Source organism: Rana temporaria, chromosome 12, assembly GCF_905171775.1.
Source record: "Rana temporaria chromosome 12, aRanTem1.1, whole genome shotgun sequence".
Taxonomy (NCBI): domain Eukaryota; kingdom Metazoa; phylum Chordata; class Amphibia; order Anura; family Ranidae; genus Rana; species Rana temporaria.
The window spans coordinates 9,775,452-9,795,703 of NC_053500.1; the positions used below are offsets into that span (position 1 = coordinate 9,775,452).

At 47.6% G+C, this 20,252-nt stretch overlaps 1 protein-coding gene across 1 annotated transcript in view; it reads left to right on the top strand.

Annotated features, from left to right (window-relative positions):
* ATP9A (ATPase phospholipid transporting 9A (putative)) overlaps window positions 1-20,252 on the top strand; it is a 122,401-nt gene that overhangs the window by 86,912 nt on the left and 15,237 nt on the right. Inside the window, exons 22-23 of the mRNA XM_040331486.1 lie at window positions 7,516-7,580; window positions 10,490-10,645. Coding sequence (XP_040187420.1) covers window positions 7,516-7,580; window positions 10,490-10,645 — 221 coding nt within the window. The remainder of the gene's footprint in view (window positions 1-7,515; window positions 7,581-10,489; window positions 10,646-20,252) is intronic.

The window sequence follows — 20,252 nt, forward strand, 5'->3', positions numbered from 1 at the left end:
TCAGTGTTTACTGCAATCTTTTCTGCTGTCTTGTTTACATCATTGGAGCTCAAGTATCATAAAAGAGAATTGCCATGAGAGAAATATGTTGCTAATGTGCTTCTGAAAATTGTAGCTGGTCACGTCTCTGGAGCTTTCTAAGTCTTCATAAATTTACAGTCTGTATTTTTTCTGGGCAGTGACTAGGAGCAGAGGCGGCTCTGTAATTAGGCAAATTAGGTGGTCGTCTAAGGCCTCGCACTCGCAGGGGCCTCGCGGCCGCCAAATTTGGCTCTGCTTAATCACTGTATGCTAGATCCGTGCATCTTTCTGCAGCCATTTTTATTTTCTTTAATTTTTTTACCCATTATGGGCATGAGTTGGGCCCCCATGTCTAAGTTTTGCTTAAGGCCTCACAAAGCCTAGAGCCGCCTCTGACTAGAAGTATTGAAACCACAAAGTTGGCATGAATGCCAGGCAACTAACCTTTTAAAAAGGACAGCAGAAATGGCAGCCCCCTTAGTTTCTTGCATGACAGAAGATACACATCGTAAAAAATAGGATTTCTTTACTCTCCATTAAATCCTTTTTGTTGACGTCCATCGAGGGGCACAGAACGTTTTCAGTGTTATAGGCCCGGTTCACACTTGTGCAATGCCAGACATCGCATGTAATTCGCAGCGCACTGTTGTTCACATTTCATGCGATGTCTGTGCGGTGCGATTTCAGCCATACAGATAGTATGGGCTAATATCGCACCGCATTCGGTCCAAACGCGCACAGGACCCCTTTTTCTGTTTGGACCAGAATCGGATCACATGTGTGTTCACACACTTGCGATCCGATTCATGTCCGAACTGTCAGTTCGCAGTGCGATACGTGAGCTAAAATGGGGGCGTCGTTAACATATAATGACACTCTCCAGCAGTTCGCCTATGGCAGTGTGAACTGCTGTGCGATGCGGGAACCCGCAGTGGATTTGCAGGGTTCTCGCATCTCACCAGTGTGAACCGGGCCTTAATGCCGCGTACACACGACTGTTTTTCATGACGAGAAAAATGCAATTTTTTTAAATTGGTCGTTTAAAAAAAAAAAACGATCATGTGTGGGCTCCAGAGCATTTTTCTCTACGAGAAAAATGGGCATTAAAAATTTAGAACCTGCTCTATTTTTTCTCGTCGTTAAAAATGGTCGTGTGTAGGCTTTAATGACGGGGAAATAAAAGAAGCAAGTTATGAGAAAGGAAATTTGCATAATAAGCCCAAAGGGTGGCGCCAGGGCCATCTTAATAGCATCATGGGCCCCTGGGCAAAGTAATGCTCTGGGGCCCCTACAATGAAGACAGTGCAGGTAAACTGATATCAAGTAGGTAGGAGGCAGACAAACGGAGCTTCCGCTTTTGGCTGGCGCCAGGGGCGGACTGACCATTGAGTCACTCGGGCACTGCCCGAGGGCCCCATGTCACTAGGGGGCCCCATCAGGGTTGCAAGGCTCAGTAAAACCAGTATGTTTTTTTTACATGTGTCCCTGATATGTCTGAAACCAACATGCTTCTGATGTGAAAATCAAGAGATTTAAGCTGCCCCGCCTCTGCACTGCCTCCTGGCGTGGTGGACATCTGTAAGCCCAGGGGCCCCATAGTCTTCTGATGCCCGGGGGCCCCATGAGTTGTCAGTCCGCCCCTGGCTGGCGCTCCACATTATAAAGTGGCTGTAAACCTTTACAGACCACTTTATTCTACAGGTAAGCCTATAATGAGGCTTACCTGTAGCTACCCAGGATATCTCTAAACCTGCACGGTTTAGGAGACAACCCCTGCATGTGCCGATGTCGTCAGCACATGCGCACTGGGGCAAACTGAAGCAATGGCACATTTGTGCCATTGCTTCAGTCTGTGTGCGGTTACCGGCGGCTCCCGCGCGCCAATGCGCGGGAGTGACATCATCCCGGCTCCGGCCAATCACAGCGCCGGAGCCGTGAAACCCCGGAAGTAACCCCTGGGAGAGATGTCGGCCGCCAGAGCAGTGTACGAGGACGGCTGCAGGGGCTTCGATCTCGGGTAAGTAATTCATAATGAGCTAGTATGCTATTTTTGGGGGCAGCGTGGGCTCAAGGACCAGCTGCTTTTTGGGGAAAGTGCAGGGGCCCCACATACAGCTGGGGCCCCTGGGCAGTGCCCAGGTGTGCCCTCTCATTAAGACAGCCCTGGGTGGCGCCATTCAAATGGAACTTCCCCTTTATAGTGCCGTCGTATGTGTTGTACATAACCGCGCCTTGCTCAAGCATTTTTTTTTTTTTTCACAATCATGTGTAGGCAAGGCAGAAAAACGTCATTTTTTTTCCATGGCATGAAAAACGGTCGTGTGTACGCGCCATTACTGTTCTGGTTTTACCGTTACCAGGGGAATCCTCCCATCTCATGTTAGGGCTGGTAACTGGCTGAGAAGGTAAGTCATTCTAAAGGAGGGTATTTTGCTGAGAAATCCCAGCATTATCACTGAGCTCCACCATGTAGAAAAAGTGACCTGTAGACATTTTGATCCGGGTTTATGATACTCTGAGATTGATGGATTATTATTCTATGATGTCACATTTCCTTTTGCAATTATCTCTGTTCTAATCTGAGGTGCTGCAGTTTTTTTTTTTTTTCTCAGATTATATCTTGTTTGTTTTGTGGGTGGAAAATAAATGGTATTCCTGTGACAGCACAATACGTGACACTTGTGATTGTGGAGGTTTTGCACCTGTATTGAGCAGAACCACAAGATGTTTTCCTGTGAAGCTTCTCCAGCAATGACTGTCTCTTCATGATAAGAAATCCCCCCACATTTCATATCTGTGAAGAAAGGGCCACATTGTGGTCCTGCACACCTACCACACCTGCACCTCACTGTGAGCTTTGCAACCAAAAGTGTCTGATGGAGGGGTTTTTCATGTTGCCTATAGCAACCAGGGGGAATACACAGAGACAGACAGCATAATTATAAAAGATAGTGGGCTAGATTCAGCAACAAGATACGGCGGCGTATCTACAGATACGCCGCCGTAATTTCAAATCTGCGCCGTCGTATCTTTACGCCGATTCTCAAAGGCAGACACGTTTAAAAAATAGGCTTCCTCCGCCGACGTAACTTGAATACGCCGGCGTATAATTGTGTGCAATTTTACGCCAGCCGCTAGGTGGCGCTTCCGTCTTTTTCAGCGTAGAATATGCAAATGACCTAGATACGTTCGGCTTTTTCGGTGTAAGGTTACTCCTGCTATTAGGAGGCGCATGCAATGTTAAAGTGGTTGTAAACCCACTTTTTTCACTTTTACCTACAGGTAAGCCTATAATGAGGCTTACCTGTAGGTATAAAGAATATCTCCTAAACCTGTACGGTTTAGGAGATATTCCCCTCTCAATGCGCCGCTGATTGCAGCGGCGCATGCGCAGGGGGGATCCTCGGCTGAAGGGCCGGCACCGCCGACCCATGCCGGAAAGGAAATCTCCCGCGCGCATGCGCGGGAGTGACGTCATCGCCGCTCCAGCCAATCACAGCGCTAGAGCGGCGATACCCGGAAGACACGCCGGAGCAAGATGATATCTCGCTCGGCGTGGACCAGGTAAGTGTTCTTCACCTCGTTCCGAGGTAAGTATTTCATAATCAGCTAGTATGCGGTGCATACTAGCTGATTATGCCTTTTGCCTTGCAGGTTTGAGGGAAAAAAAAATGTTTATGCGGTTTACAACCGCTTTAAGTATGGCCGTCCTTCCCGCGTCGAAATTTTTATTTTTTACTCTGTTTGCGTAAGTCGTTCGCGAATAGGGCTGGACGTAATTTACGTTCACGTCGACACCAATACGTCCTTGCGGCGTACTTTGGAGCAATGCACACTGGGATATGTACACGGACGGCGCATGCGCCGTTTGTAAAAAAAACGTCAATCACGTCGGGTCACCAAGAATTTACATAAAACACGCCCCCTCATCCGCATTTGAATTAAGCGCGCTTACGCCGGCCCCATTTACGCTGCGCCGCCGTAACTTAGAAGGCAAGTGCTTTGTGAATACAGCACTTGCCTCTCTAACTTATGGTGGCGTATCGTAAATACGATACGCTACGCCGCCGTAACATTGCGCGCCCCTACCTGAATCTAGCCCTTTGTTTTCCTTCTTTTATAAAGCGTGTGTGTCTTTTTATAAATGAGTGGCAGTCTGTATTGCACCTTAAGAGTTGGTTCACACTGGGCGGCACGACTTGCTGAGCGACTCGGCAAGGCGATCTGCCCACGACTTCATAGGCTACTTGCAAAATGAATTCTGTATTGAAGTCAATGCAAGTCACCCTGAAGTCGTTCCAAAGTAGTACAGGAAACTTTTACCAAGTTGGAGCGACTTTAGTCGCTCCTATTAGAACGGTTCCATAGTACAGAGCGGAGCGTGACTTGTCAGGCGGCTAAGTCACCTGACGAGTCGCCCCTGAGTGAACCGACTCTCAGACGGCTTGATGTGTCTACAGGACAGAAATTGAAGGGAAAACTACCAAATGAGACTATGACGAACAAAAAACAAAACTGAGTTTTTGTTGGCATTTGATATACATTAAATGGGAAGTATGGGATTAAAATAAACATACAGACTCACCTAAGTGGATGGAGCTATGCTACGATGCTGCATTTGTCCCCCTTCGCCTCTATGCCTGAGAACTGAGCGATCAAAGACCACTGATTGCTCAGTTCTCAGTCTTCAGTGAGCAGAGAGCCAGTGACTGGTGGCTCTCTGCTCTGCCCCTCCAGCTCTTCTTGGAGCAGCTAGCTCAGGCTCTTAGCTGTGCACTGAGAGGTTGAGGCAGCTCGGGCATCTGGGTTAATCCGATATATAAAAGTCCTGTCCAGAGTCGGCAGTGACTGAGTGCTATCAATTGACCGTAGGCATTGAATACGGGTCACAAGAGCGAAGAACTAAGTGCACTCCCATGACCCACAGGAGAAGTAGCGCCCTAAAAAAGCTTTGGCCCTGCTAAAATGTCCTCCTGCAAGGCAATGTCATAATGTGCTACTTTGCATTGCATGCCCGTCTTCCTTCCGGATTGACAATCTCCGGTCTTTTGATTAGAGTCCCCTGTCAGAACACAATAGCTCAGTGGGGGGAGATCGCCGCACTAACATTGCTTAGGACGGTGACCTCTCGGGTGTTTTTTCATTCGGCCCGCTGGGTTGAACAGAAAAAACAACTTGTACCCAGCCTTAGTGTTTGACGTCACTCACTAAGACTACAAATCCCATCATGCCCTGGGATTTGGCGGGACTTTGGGCGTGTGTGCGGCAGATCATATATATATATACTCGCCAGCACACCAGGAATCATAACGTCCAAAGATTTAATGCATATCAGACTCCTGGTCTGTCAATCTAACTTTACAGCACAGTTGACCGATCAGACAAGGGTTCTGAGACTCCAGCCTCACTGTGCCCACTATTGCAGCCTCACTGTGCCCATTGCAGCTGTACAAGACTGGTAGCAAGGGGGATAGAGGTCTCAGTGGCCACCGGTCTAATGATCAGGCTACATGGGGAGCAAACAGCTTTTCATAGAACAAGGAAGGCTGGGCTTCTAAATAACAAGTGGGTATGTGCACTGTAACACCTAGAAAATGTTTCAAGGTATAGAAGCATTTATACGTATATCATAAGATTTGTGCTTGGAGTTCAGATTTAAACTTTCCACTTTGATCAAAATGAAGCTTCACATGTTGCTGTATAGCAGTGCTTCTCAAATAGTGGGGCGCGCGTTCCGGACCGCGGCGATCGCGCCATTTAGTATCCGCTTCTGTCCCCAGCCTCCTCCGCCAGTTAGAGGAGCGGGAGGCGGGACATTTTTGAACTGGGGGACGGGACCAGAGAGGTAGCAGCCTGTCATGTTGGACGGCAGGTGATTGGCTGCTAGGAGGCGGTCCTAGCAGCCAATCACCAGTTCGCCCAAAAGTCGCCCCGCCCAGTGCTGCTGCGGCTTCACTTGACGAATGTCCCGCCTCCTGCTCTCCGCGCTGAAAAGTTACAGGTAGGAGTGGAGAGGGAGGAAGGGAGGAAAAATATATGGAAATGTTAAGGACGAGGAGTGGGGGCTGTGCTGTGGGGGGAAAAGGGGGGTTATGTGATGGGGGAAACTGTGTGCAGGATATGTGATGGGGGTCATGTAAAGGGGGCAATACTGTGTGTGGGGATATGTGATGGGGCAATACTGTGTGGGGGGGATATGTGAAGAAGGGCAATACTGTGTGTGGGGGGATATGTGAAGAAGGGCAATACTGTGTGTGGGGGATTAGTGAAGAAGGGCAATACTGTGTGTGGGGGGATATGTGAAGAAGGGCAATACTGTGTGGGGGGATATGTGGATACAGTGTTATGCAGAGGTGTGCTTATAACAATTTTATAGACAAATGATACTATTTACAGTCGCGCAAAATGTTTTCTTCTTCCTGGGGGGGGGGGGGGGCATGACAGAAAATAATTGAGAAGCACTGCTGTATAGGAAGCTGTGGCCCTTAAAAACTCCAGTGAAGACTTAGGCCTCGTACACACGACCGAACATGTCTGCTGAAACTGGTGTGTACAGCCGACCGGACCGGATTCCCGGCCGAGCTGACTTTTTCCAGCGGACACGTCCGATCGGCCGCCATCCCTCGCATGCGTCGAAGTGATTCGACGCATGTGTGGAAGCATTGACCTTTCAGGGTCGCGCACGTCGCCGCGTCATCGTCGCGGCGACGGCGCGGCCACGTCACCGCGCTGTCTGTCCGCGCGGATTTCGGTTTGATGGTGTGTACAACCATCAGACCGAAATCTCCGAGCGGACAGGTCCGATGAAAACGGTCCGGCGGACCGTTTTCATCGGACAGTCCGCTCATCTGTACGGGGCCTTAGAGCCTAGAAAAATCACAGGCAATTTGTTTTCACCTTTTTCTCTCCAATCTTTTTGAGAGCTCTTAACCCCATTCGAGAAGGCAGCCCTCTCCTACCCGAAGCCCTCTCTGCACACATAAGAGGAGGGTATAGACCAGGGGTGGGCAATCTCGGCCCTCCAGCTGTGGTGAAACTGCAAATCCCATCATGCGCTTGCCTCCAGGAGTCATGCCTGTGATTGTCGGGGTCTTGCAATGTCTAATGGGACTTGTAGTTTCACTCGGAGGGCCGAGTTTGCCCAGGCCTGGTATAGACACATCTATATGCCCTAAATACGGCCCCATATGATTACTCAATGAAGATTAAAACATTCGTTGAATGGAAAAAGAATATGAAAATATCCACCAATATTCTTTCCAAATGGAACCTTATAAAGGGCTAACATAACACCGTCACCTGGTATGCTGGGCCGATGGAAACTGGAATAAAAGTGTAGCTTGTATCCTTGCAAAAAGTAAAACAAGGACTCTGGATGACATTAAATACACTGTTTTCAGTTTTTCATAGACCAGATCCATAACAGATTTGAAGTGAGTGTTGCTCATTGCTGCGAATAGCCAACAAATGTTTCTCCTTCTCTTTTGGTTTCAGGTGATGGGGGGAATGATGTGAGCATGATCCAGGAAGCCGACTGCGGGGTGGGCGTGGAAGGAAAGGTGAGAAGTTCCATCAATTAATTATTTTATAAACGGATCATCCAATAACTGTGTTGGGAGGTGCAGCGTGGTGTGGCGGCAGTAATTACACAGACTCCAGTTGCAGAGAACACCAGGTGGTTTTGAAGGGTTATAAGCAGGAGTTTTGCTCCTTGGCCTCTTCTTGGTATCTTACTTTGAACCCTCCTGTGTCACTAGACAAATTAGCAGATCTTCATCGAGACTTTTTTGGTCTTCTGGATCAAGGTGTCATTGCCCTAGTTCTTGTGGTAGAACAGGTTCAGGTGTTTTACTTCAACCTGCTCAGCATAGTTCCCAAACTCTAAAGGGGCATCCACCCCATCTTGGATCTCAAAGCACTAAATGTCTTCATTTGAGCTCAGAAATTCAACAAGGAATCCACAAAGGTCCATCATTGCCTCCTTTCACCAGGGAGAATTTCTAGCTTATGTGGACATCAAGGATACGTACCTGCACGTTTTGAGTGCATCAACTTTTCCTACTAATCTTTGCTGTGGACTGCTACACTACCAGTTCATAGACTTGCCCTTCGGCCACTCACTTGTACCTCTGGTATTTCACCAAGGTGCTGGCCCCAGAACTAGCCCTGCTGCGCTCCCATGGCTTCCCCATTGTTGGATATTTAGGCAACCTCCAGTTGGGTGAACATCAGGCACAGGCTTGTCAGACATCATGGCTTTCACTGTCTAGATATTACAAAGGTTTGGATGCTTCCTGATGATTCAGAAATTGTCTCATTGTTTGGAGTATCTGGGTCTAGTCCTGGACACAGCTCGGGTCAGAATGTTTCTTCCACAGGAGAAACATTAGACTCTACAATAGTAGATTTGAGCTCTTTTGTCCAGGTGTCAACTTTCTCTCCCCATTTTAGCAATGAGAGCCCAGGGTCTGATAATTGCTTCCTTTCCTGAGACAGTCTTGATTGCCCAGTTTCTTGCTAGGTCTCCTAAAACCAGCATTCTGTTATTGTGGGACAAGTCAGTTTAGTCTCTGATCAGACAGATTTGATTGGTACCCAGGACCAGGTTGTCTCTGGCTCGGTGGCTCAGGAATCCAGCTTTGAAACTTTGGGAGGTCCTTCTTTCCCATCTTTCAAAGATCCTCGCGACTGATGCCAACCTGTCAGTCTGGAAAGGAATCCTGTGCACCCTGTCAATTTAGGGGGCTTTGTCCTGATCCACTTCTTGGGGCTTCAGATCAATTGATCCTCTGTGCAGCACAAGACCTTTCTGCTGGAGGGTCATCTGACCTGCATTCAGTTAAACAGGTGACAGCATCAACCATTAGGGTAGAACCAGAAGTCTCTCTGAGGTAAGCAATATAGATTGTATCCTGTCCTGGGCAGAACTTCTCACTTGTCAAGGTAGATGGATCCTCTAGCAGAAGAAGTGGATGCCCTGTAACTCCATGGGAATCTGACTTATTAAAACTGACGTTAGAGAAGCCTAGTTGATGGTTAGGATTTAACTTGCCCGGGCATAACCCAGGACTTCAGACTTGCTAACATGTTAACAAGGGATTTGTTGGTGACACTGAAAAGGATTGATAACCCCTGACACAACCTCAGGGCATAACCCATTCTGCCGTTGATCCGAATTGGGAAAGCAAGGACAAAAACACACTTTCTTTGGTGTCCAAACGTCAAGAGGGAGAGTCTTTATTGCTAGCATAGATTTATAGACAAAATGACATCATTCACATGAGCACATGTGATTAGCTTAGTCCATATAAAGGTCTTTCTGTTACATGTTCTTCTTGGCACGAAGTCCTCGTGGCACACTCAGAGCACAGGGTCCTCCACTCAAGCTCACAGGGGCTTCCTTTCGATGGAGGGGGTTTTGGAGTGAGTACAAGGGAGGGGTTTGGAGGAGGGGTAACAGCTGTTTAGTATTAATTAGGGTTGTCCCGATACCACTTTTTTAGGACCGAGTACAAGTACTGATACTTTTTTTCAAGTAGTCGCCGATACCGAATACCGATACTTTTTTTAAATGTGTCCCCAAATGCAGCCATGTCCCCCCCCCCATATGCAGCCATGTCCCCCACATATGCAGCCATGTCCCTCTAGCCATGTCCCTCACATATGCAGCCATGTCCCTCTAGCCATGTCCCTCACATATGCAGCCATGTCCCTCACATATGCAGCCATGTCCCTCACATATGCAGCCATGTCCCTCACATATACAGCCATGTCCCTCTAGCCATGTCCCTCACATATGCAGCCATGTCCCTCTAGCCATGTCCCTCACATATGCAGCAATGTCCCTCTAGCCATGTCCCTCACATATGCAGCAATGTCCCTCTAGCCATGTCCCTCACATATGCAGCCATGTCCCTCTAGCCATGTCCCTCACATATGCAGCCATGTCCCTCTAGCCATGTCCCTCACATATGCAGCAATGTCCCTCTAGCCATGTCCCTCACATATGCAGCAATGTCCCTCTAGCCATGTCCCTCGATGCGGCGGCAGCGGCGGGGGGGGAAAGGGGGGGGGAAGTATTCTATTTAGGCATCGGGGGTATTTGCGCGAGTACGAGTACTCCCGCAAATACTCGGTATCGGTCCTGATACCGATACTGGTATCGGTATCTGGACAACCCTAGTATTAATAGTTCTCTTGTCTTCACTCCGAGCTGAGATGTTACTGTAACTCTATAATCTGTTACTTCATTTAAGGATAATGACATTCGTTGCAATACCCGCACACATATATATTTATCAAGAAATAAAAGAAATAAAACAATATAATGAAATAAAGGCAACATTTGAGTGATTTTAGCACAAAGTAGCATAGACACAAAATATTCATTTTAGTAACCTCCATCACAGTCACAACACATGTACAGATTCTTCTGGTCCTGTCTAAGTCGCTGTGATTTGTGTTGCAGGAAGGGAAGCAAGCATCTTTGGCTGCAGACTTCTCTGTCACGCAGTTTAAACACCTGGGCCGCCTACTGATGGTACATGGAAGGAACAGTTACAAGAGATCAGCAGGCCTCAGCCAATTTGTCATCCACCGGAGTCTCTGTATCAGCACAATGCAGGTGAGGAATAGAAATACTCCTTACTGTTCTACCATTCATGCATATAAATGGCCATTGATGAAAAAATGTGTGTGTGTGTGTGTGTGTGTGTGTGTGTGTATGTATGTATGTATGTATGTGTATACATACACACACACACACACACACACACACACACTACTGTGCAAAAGTTTTAGGCAGGTATGTAGAAATTCTATAAAGTAAAAAATACTTTCAGATAAATGCACTATATTTTAATTGTTATTTTTATCAATTTTATCAATTTACAAAATGCAAAGCAAACAGAAGAAAAATCTAAATCAAATTAATATGTGGTGTGACCACCCTCTAGCTTCAAACCAGCAATAATTATTTTTAGGCATACTTGTACACAGCTTTTGAAGGAACTTGACAGGTAGGTTGTTCCAAACATCTTGGAGAACTAACCCCTGATGTTCTGTGGATGTCGGTTGCTTCAAATCCTTTTTTTTCTAAATGTAATCCGAGACAGACGCCATGATAGTGAGATCACTGTTCTGTGGGGGCCAAACCATCAGTTCCAGGACTCCTTGTTGGTATTGCATGATGGATAAGTATCTGCCTGTAATTCTTTGCATTGAGGACACCATTGATTGGGCATCGTTGAGGATGGTAAACACAGCGGTCAACCAACAAAACTTAATACAGCTGAAGACCTATCATACTTGGTTCTCGTCAACATCGGAAGATGCCCAGCAATGCCATCCGCACAAAACTGGTGGAAACCAGTGGGACCTAGGTACTCATCGGCGTCCGCTCCATAGGGCAAGGGGGGGCAATTGACCCCCCCTGGAAAATCGAGAAGGTGTTGAGTTTTGCGGCCACGTGCTGTCTGATCGGTCCCGGGCCGGATGTCACACAGGCACAGCGAGCACAGTGAATTTGCCTCCCCCTCCAGGAAACCTGCTGTGCCTGTGCAGCGCTGATGGCTGATCTGAGGTACTGAATGAGATGGGGGAGGGGGGTCTGTCTGTGCTGAAGGGGGGTTTGTGCTGAATGGGGGTCCATCTATGCTGAAATTGGGGTCTGTATTGAAGGGGGTATGTGCTGAAGGGGGGGGTTCATCTGTGCTGAAGGGGGGGTCTGTGCTTAAAGGGGGTCCATCTGTGCTGAAGGGGGGTCTGTGATGAATGGAGGGATCTGTGCGGAATGGGGGGGGTCTGTGCTGAAGGGGGGTCCATCTGTGCTGAATGGGGGGTCTGTGCTGTAGGGGGGTCCATCTGTGCTGAATGGATGGGTCTGTGCTGAAGGGGGGTCTGTACATTCTCTATACTATATTTATATGGGCATGGAGTGAAGCTGAATTATCTCAAGAGCTATTTCACACTGCCAGCTGGCCGCGTTATCGGTAAAGCGGCGCTACAAATCGGCGCTTTACCATCGTTCTAGCTTTTAACCCCCGCTAGCGTTTTAAGAAAGGGTTAAATTCGACTGTGTATAGCTGCTGCCAAAGCGCCCCTCCCTGAAAAAATTTCAGCGGACGCCCATGTAGGTACTCCCATCTACTGTCAAGAGTAGTCTGGTCAGAAGTGGTCTTCATGGAAGAATTGTGGCCAAAAAAAGCCACCATACCTCCTGACATGGAAGCAAGGCTAAGTGACTCAACTATGCAGGAAAATATAGAAACTGGGGAGAGCAGATATAGAGAATGCAGGGTCCTATGGAGAGAAGATATAGTGAATGCAGGCTCCTGGGGAGAGCAGATATAGTGAATGCAGCGGTACTGGGGAGAGCAGATATAGCGAATGCAAGCTCCTGTGGAGAGCAGATATAGTGAATGCAGCAGTACTGGGGAGAGCAGATATAGCGAATGCAGGCTCCTGGGGAAACCAGATATAGTGAATTCAGGCTCCTGGGGAGAGCAGACATAGCGAATGCAGGCTCCTGGGGAGAGCAGATATAGCGAATGCAGGCTCCTTGGGAGAGCAGATATAGCGAATGCAGGCTCCTGGGCAGAGCAGTTATAGTGAATTCAGGCTCCTGGGGAGAGCAGATATAGTGAATGCAGGCTCCTGGGGAGAACAGATATAGCGAATGCAGGCTCCTGGGCAGAGCAGTTATAGTGAATGCAGGCTCCTGGGGAGAGCAGTTATAGTGAATGCAGGATCCTGGGGAGAGCAGATATAGTGAATGCAGGCTCCTGGGTTTGGTAACACTTAAAGAGTTCTGCACAGTAGTTACCAGGACAATTAGAGGATTAATTAGCAATAAGAATCTGACAGGGTTGCTATTCCTTCCCTACTCCAATCAATATTAAAAATAGTATTAGCTTTAGATACACAAACACATGGCCGTCCACTTTGTATTAAAGCTCGAAGGTAAATCTCATCCATCTCACTAGCTGCCTACAAATTGGGAAGTCATGACGCCTGTTTCTTCTAAATACTTAGTACCCAACACTGCTTTACGTATTGCTCTGTAGAAAATAATATGCCGACATTGAGAAATGCTGACGATGTTCCCACCCTGCACATTTTACCTTTTTAATACTTGGGTCATAATGGTGACCTACGCTTGTAAAAATGGTCTTTTGGCCCCGCGTGGTCACATAGAGCGAGAGAGCAACGTCCACAAATAGTCCGTTTGTAAACAGAAGGAAACGGTACAATCGAGGTGGTGACAGGGGGGCGGTATGCCATGACTAATACAGTTTAATAGAAGGAAATTCTTCTTTCAAACAATGTTCTGCAGAATAAACAAACAGTCGCTGATCTAGATGTGAGCGCACCAGAAAACGCTGCGCTTTACGTAACTGAAGGAGAACTCTCTGACCTTGGAGGTCCTCTGATAATAACCCATTCATATTTGTTTAGGCGGCACTGATCTCATAAATGAGTCCTTTGCTGATCAATCTGGAAATGCAAAAAAATGTATTCACTGTTACAAAACGGAGTCTGCTGATTTATAAAGTGGCCCAAAGTGAACCTGTCATTGGACTGAGATTTGATTGATCTCATAAGTATGTATATTAGGGATGCACCCATACCATTTTTATTTTTTGTTTACAATGAGTACAACTTGTACAAGTACCGATATATTTATTTTAGTACCCACTGATACCAATTAGATACATACCACAACTCTTATGTTATCACTTCAGCAATGATACAAAGCATTGAAAAGTTATGTACAAATTAAATCTCTTTAACTAGTTTCCACCCATCCTCCGTCAAATGATAGCGGGGGCGGCTCTCGTTCTGGGACGACGTCATACGACGGCGTCCCAAAACTTGCGTTCTCGTGTGCCTGCGTGGGAGCGCAGCACGGCGGCCGCACCATGTTGCTAGGACATGGCCCGACCCCGATCTCTTTAAAGAGCTGCGTCACATGTAAACACAGAGATGCCGGTAATCGGCTCTCCTTGCCTCACACTGACAATCAGCGGCATCTCCACGCAGGGGGACATTAGGAATGTAATCGGGGCACTGACCATCAGTGCCCCGATTACAGTGTAGCAATGTAGTGTCACCAATCAGTGCCCACCAGTGCCAGCAATCGGTGCCCACCATTGGCAGCAAACAATGCCACCAATCGGTGCCCATTAGCAATGCCAGTCAGTGCTGGCTATCAGTGCTGCCCATCACTGCTGTCGATCAATGCCCATCAGTGCCACCCAGGGCAGCCATCACAAATTTTGGGCCCCCTTACACCGCTTTAGGCAAGGCCCCCCGGAGCAGAGAATCGGGGGAGGGGGTCCTCCTCTCTCCTGCCGCGAGATAAGGCGGGACATGGGGGGGGGGGGGTGTTGGTGCTGACAAACAAAACAAAGGCAAGTCTTCTCTTCTCTCTCCTGCCGCGAGTTGCTAAAGTCAGACGACCATCGGGCCCCTTACAGGTGGAATGCCTGTACCCCCCTGATGGCGGCCCTGGTGCCACCAATCTATGTCCATCAGTACCGCCTATTTATGCCCATCAGTGCCACCTAACAGTGCTCATAAGTGCCAAATATCAGTGCCACCTATCAGTGCCCATAAGTGCAGCATATCAGTGCCACTATGCCTATCCGTGCCCACCAGTGCTGCCTATTAGTGCCCATCAGTGCCACCTAACAGTGCTTATCAGTGCCAAATGTCAGTGCCCATAAGTGCAGCATATAAGTGCCACCTAATCAGTGCCCACCAGTTCAGCCTATCCGTGCTCATCAGCGCACATCGGTGAAGGCGAAAAATTACTTAGTTTCTGTCAGTATATTTTGTAACTAAGTTAACTTTTTTTTTTTTTTTCAAAATCTTTGGTCTTTTTTTTGTAAAAAAAATTTAAAAAACCAGCAGTGATTAAATGCCACCAAAAGAAAGCTCTATTTGTGTGAAGAAAATTATGAATTGTCATTCAAAGTGTGACAGCGCTGAAAGCTGAAAAATGGCCTGGGCAGGAAGGGGGTGTAAGTGCCCAGTAGGCAAGTGGTTAAGAGCCGGTTCACACTGGGGCGACGCGTCAGACGGACTGCAAGTCGGCTCTATACGGCGCTACATGGCGACTGCGCACCGACGTTCGGCTTCTTTCGGCAACTCGTGACGCGGCCGTATGCGCCAGGGGGAAGCTTTTGTCATACGTCAATCACTTAGTCTGTGCATAGGAACGCCCACTCCCGCGGGATTCACTACCCGGAAGCCGGGGGGGAAAATAACGATACAACGGTATGTACGGCAAAAAAAAAGAGATCAGCATACTGTCAATGTCGGAAGTGAGCTCAATGTAATGTTAGAATTTTTTTTTAGGGTGAACCCCCGCTTTAAGCTTTCAACAGGGGAACCTGACAGCTGGATGCGTCATTTGGTTAAGGATGCGGGGGAACCTTACCTTGACAACTGATAATTGCCGGCTTTTTTTTCCTAATTCTATTTACATTTCCGTTCTCAGTGGGGGAATCCCGCTGACAGCTGAAAGAACCAAGCCTGAAAGTATCAGTTGCTTTGTGCACAGTCATGTTGGAACAGGAAGGGGCCGTCCCCAAACTGTTCCCACAAAGTTGGGAGCATGAAATTGTCCAAAATATCTTGGTATGCTGACGCCTTAAGAGTTCCCTTCACTGGAACTAAGGGGCCAACCCAACCCCTGAAAAACAACCCCCCACACCATAATCCCCGCTCCACCCAATGATTTGGACCAGTGCACAAAGCAAGGTCCATAAAGACCTGGATGAGCGAGTTTGGGGTGGAGGAACTTGACTGGCCTGCACAGAGTCCCTGACCTCAACCCGATAGAATGGTCAAACATTCCCATAGACACCAGTGGCGGCCCGTCCATAGGGGGCGCCCGGGCGCCGCCCCCCCTCCCCAGTCAGAAGAAAAAAAAAAAAAAAAAAAAAATTATTTAAACCTGTGCCTTTAAAAAAAAAAAAAATCCTAAAAAGGTCCTTATGTGCACTGTGTCCGCGCGCCGGGCGCCGGGGACAGTGCGGTAGGAGTAGCGCCACGTCTGTGCAATCACGGGATTGCAGACGTGGCGCTACATTGGCAGCCAAAATATGCCATTGTGGCGCTTCCCAGCGCGCCATATGCTTCCGGCGCGATGGACAGTAGTATTGTCATTGGCGGGCGGGTGCATACACTTTCTATGTGCACCCGCCCGTCTCTGTGCTAGTTCCGACGTCACTGGACAAACAGGAAGTGACGTCGGCACTATCCAGCTCAGTGCGCCCGTTCGTGGAACAGGTAAGCTGCATTCTATGTCTTCCCCTCACCCCAGTTTGTACTGTTCTGTGCTTCGGCGGCAGGAGCAACAGCATCGGCGGCCGGCACACCCCCCCACCCGCTTATTGAGACTTCAACATGCCGTCAGGAAGCACCACCCCCCCCTCCCGCTGGTTGAAAACTTTTTTTAAATGTCTGCCGTCAGGAAGCACCCCCTATTATTGTTTTTTTTTAAAATGCACATTCACTGCCTGATCCCCACCCATCCACCTCGGAGCCTTTTATTGTAGTTAGACTGCTGGGACTTTTAGTTCTCCATCTTCTCCTGGGGCTAATGGAGAAGATGGAGATTGGAGAACTACAAGTCCCAGCAGGTTATACATACAATAAGGCTCTGAGGTGGATGGCATGCACCTGAGCCCAGGAGAAGATGGGGAACTACAAGTCCCAGCAGGTTATAATATAAGGCTCCTAGGTGGATGGGTGTCTTATATTATAACCTGCTGGGACTTGTAGTTCCCCATCTTCTCCTGGGCTCAGGTGCATGCCATCCACACCCATCCACCTCAGAGCCTTATTGTATGTATAACCTGCTGGGACTTGTAGTTCATCTTCTCCTGGGGCTCAGGTGCATGCAATCCACCATCTATGGGACTACAAGTCCCAGCAGTGAGAAAAACTGGACAAAGATGGTGGATTGCATGCACCTGAGCCCCAGGAGACGATGGAGAACTACAAGTCCCAGCAGGTTATAATATAAAGCTCCGAGGTGGATGGATGACTGGACAGTGACACAGTGGGGACAATTGGCACAGCGGCATGAATGGGCACAGTGGTGACAATTGGCACAGTGGCTGCGTTTGGCATGGCACAGTGGTGACAATTGATGGCACAGTGACCACAATTGATGGCATGGAACAGTGGCTGCATTTCATGGCATGGCACAGTGGTGACAATTGATGGCACAGTGACCACAATTGATGGCATGGCACAGTGGCTGCATTTGATGGCATGGTACAGTGGTGACAATTGATGGCACAGTGGCTGCGTTTGATGGCATGGTACAGTGGTGACAATTGATGGCACAGTGGCTGCGTTTGATGGCATGGCACAGTGGTGCGAATTTTTTTTTTCTTTGTTTGCGCCCCCCCAAAAATTTTGAGCACCAGCCGCCACTGATAGACACACTCCTAAACCTTGTGGACGGCCTTCCCAGAAGAGTTGAACTGTTGTTGAAGCAAAGGGTGGGGCCAACGCTATATTGAACCCTACAGACCAAGACTGGGACGCCATCAAAGTGCATGTAAAGGCAGGCGTCCCAATACTTTTGGTAATATAGTGTATGTGTGGCCTTGTTATAAAAATAGGACAATACATTGATTTAACATAAGTCCCTGTGCCGGCCTCGGACACAATGAATGCAAGTGTTTTATATCGGTGAAATGAATCAGTAGAGAACACAAGTTCATCACTCTACAGCCCCCACTGCACAATACAGTTTATACTTTCACCCTATACTTCCTCTCATGAGATTCTGTAGCATTCACTCGTCATTGTTCTGCTTTCCGCTAACAATGACCTTAGGAAAACTCTACAAACCCAATCTGTACAGAAAGTAACAATACGCGGGGGAATTACTAAAACTGGAGAGTGCAAAATCTGGTGCAGATGTGCATGGGAGCCAATCAGCTTCTAGCTTCACCTTGTTCAATTAAGCTTTGACAAAAAAAAAAACCTGGAAGCTGATTGGCTACTATGCACAGCAGATTTTTTGCACTCTCCACTTTATTAACCACTTAACGCCCGCCGCACGCCTATTTACGTCCACAGAATGGCACGTACAGGCAGATGGGCGTATATATACGTCCCCTGCCTTCTAGCGGGTGGGGGGTCCGATCGGGACCCCCTCCGCGGCGGGCGGATTCCCGCGGGGAGCGATCCGTGATGACGGTGCGGCTATTCGTTTATAGCCGCCCCGTCGCGATCGGTCTCCGTAGCTGAAGAACGGGGAGAGCCGTATGTAAACACGGCTTCCTCGTGCTTCACTGTGGCGGCTGCATCGATCGAGTGATCCCTTTTATAGGGAGACACGATCGATGACGTCAGACCTACAGCCACACCCCCCTACAGTTGTAAACACACACTAGGTGAACCCTAACTCCTACAGCGCCCCCTGTGGTTAACTCCCAAACTGCAACTGTCATTTTCACAATAAACAATGCAATTTAAATGCATTTTTTGCTGTGAAAATGACAATGGTCCCAAAAATGTGTCAAAATTGTCTGAAGTGTCCGCCATAATGTCGCAGTCACGAAAAAAATCGCTGATCGCCGCCAATAGTAGTAAAAAAATTTTTTTTTATAAAAATGCAAAAAAACTATCCCCTATTTTGTAAACGCTATACATTTTGCGCAAACCAATCGATAAACGCTTATTGCGATTTCTTTTACCAAAAATAGGTAGAAGAATACGTATCGGCCTAAACTGAGGAAATTTTTTTTTTTATATATATATGTTTTGGGGGATATTTATTATAGCAAAAAGTAAAAAATATTGAATTTTTTTCAAAATTGTCGCTCTATTTTTGTTTATAGCGCAAAAAATAAGAAACCGCAGAGGTGATCAAATACCACCAAAAGAAAGCTCTATTTGTGGGGAAAAAAGGACGCCAATTTTGTTTGGGAGCCACGTCGCACGACCGCGCAATTGTCTGTTAAAGCGACGCAGTGCCGATTCGCAAAACCTGGCCTGGGCATTTAGCAACAAAATGGTCCGGGGCTTAAGTGGTTAAATCAACCCCAATGTATACTGTATAGATCTAGTGTAAGATATTGGGGGGGCGGGCACATATAAATCTGAAGGCAGTGTATTCGATCATGCATCATTTGGACAATCGGACACTAACTGACACTTTGGACACTTTGCAGGAACCAGTGACACTAAGGCAGTGATCAGTGCTAAAAATATGCACTGTCACTGTACTACGGACACTGGCTGGGAAGAGGTTAAACATCTAGGGCGATCAAAAGGATTAAATGTGTTCCTAGCCAGTGTTTGTGTTTTACTATGTGTGCTGCTTTTACTAGAGGAATATCCCTTTTCCCCTGTCAGAACGGGGGGCTCCCTTGTATACATAGGCAGATTCTCATTCTGTGAGGTTTACCACGATCAGCGGATGCCCGACAGTGGCGGCTAGTGTTTTTTTTTTTTTTTGGGGGGGTGGGGGGGCGGCAAACAACCACTCCCCGCAGCACCCCCCCCCCCCCTCGCACTCTGCCAGTCCACCGGCACTTACACAAGCTAGTCATCTAATAGAATTGCCTGTCCTTTCAGTCAATTGGGTGACTGGCATCAGACCCACTACCTGATTGGCCAGGAGGGAGGATCAGTGTTGCAACAGCGAATATTCATTCAACGTTGTAACAACTGGGTGGTCTTATGGCCCAATTCTCTGTGACCCACCCTATTTTGAAGCCTATTAGAGCCACTGGCTCAAATCGGGTGCTTAAAAAAAAAAACCCTGGGCCGGACACATGAATAGGGGGTAGTGGCATGTGAATCATAGAGCATTATTTAGGATGCGGCAGCTGGGTGCTCCTAATGGACGGGCCGCCACTGGTGCCAAAGGACATTGAGTGTCCGGCCCCCGCAGATCGGCTTCTTCTGTGAATTATCACAGTAGAAGTGGCCCTCCGGTGGTGCACACGCAACCCCTTCAGGCAGAACTGCAGGATCACACATAAATAAATATATATAAAGAAATATAAAATAATATAATAAAAAAAATATATATATATAAATATATATAAATAAATATAAAATATATATATATATATATATATATATATATATTAAATTATATCACGTTGTTATTGGTAAAGTTCCACTTTTAACTAAGACCCTCTTCTGAATAGAGAGATTTTTCTGCAGGTTCTACTTGTAATGCCTCAAATATA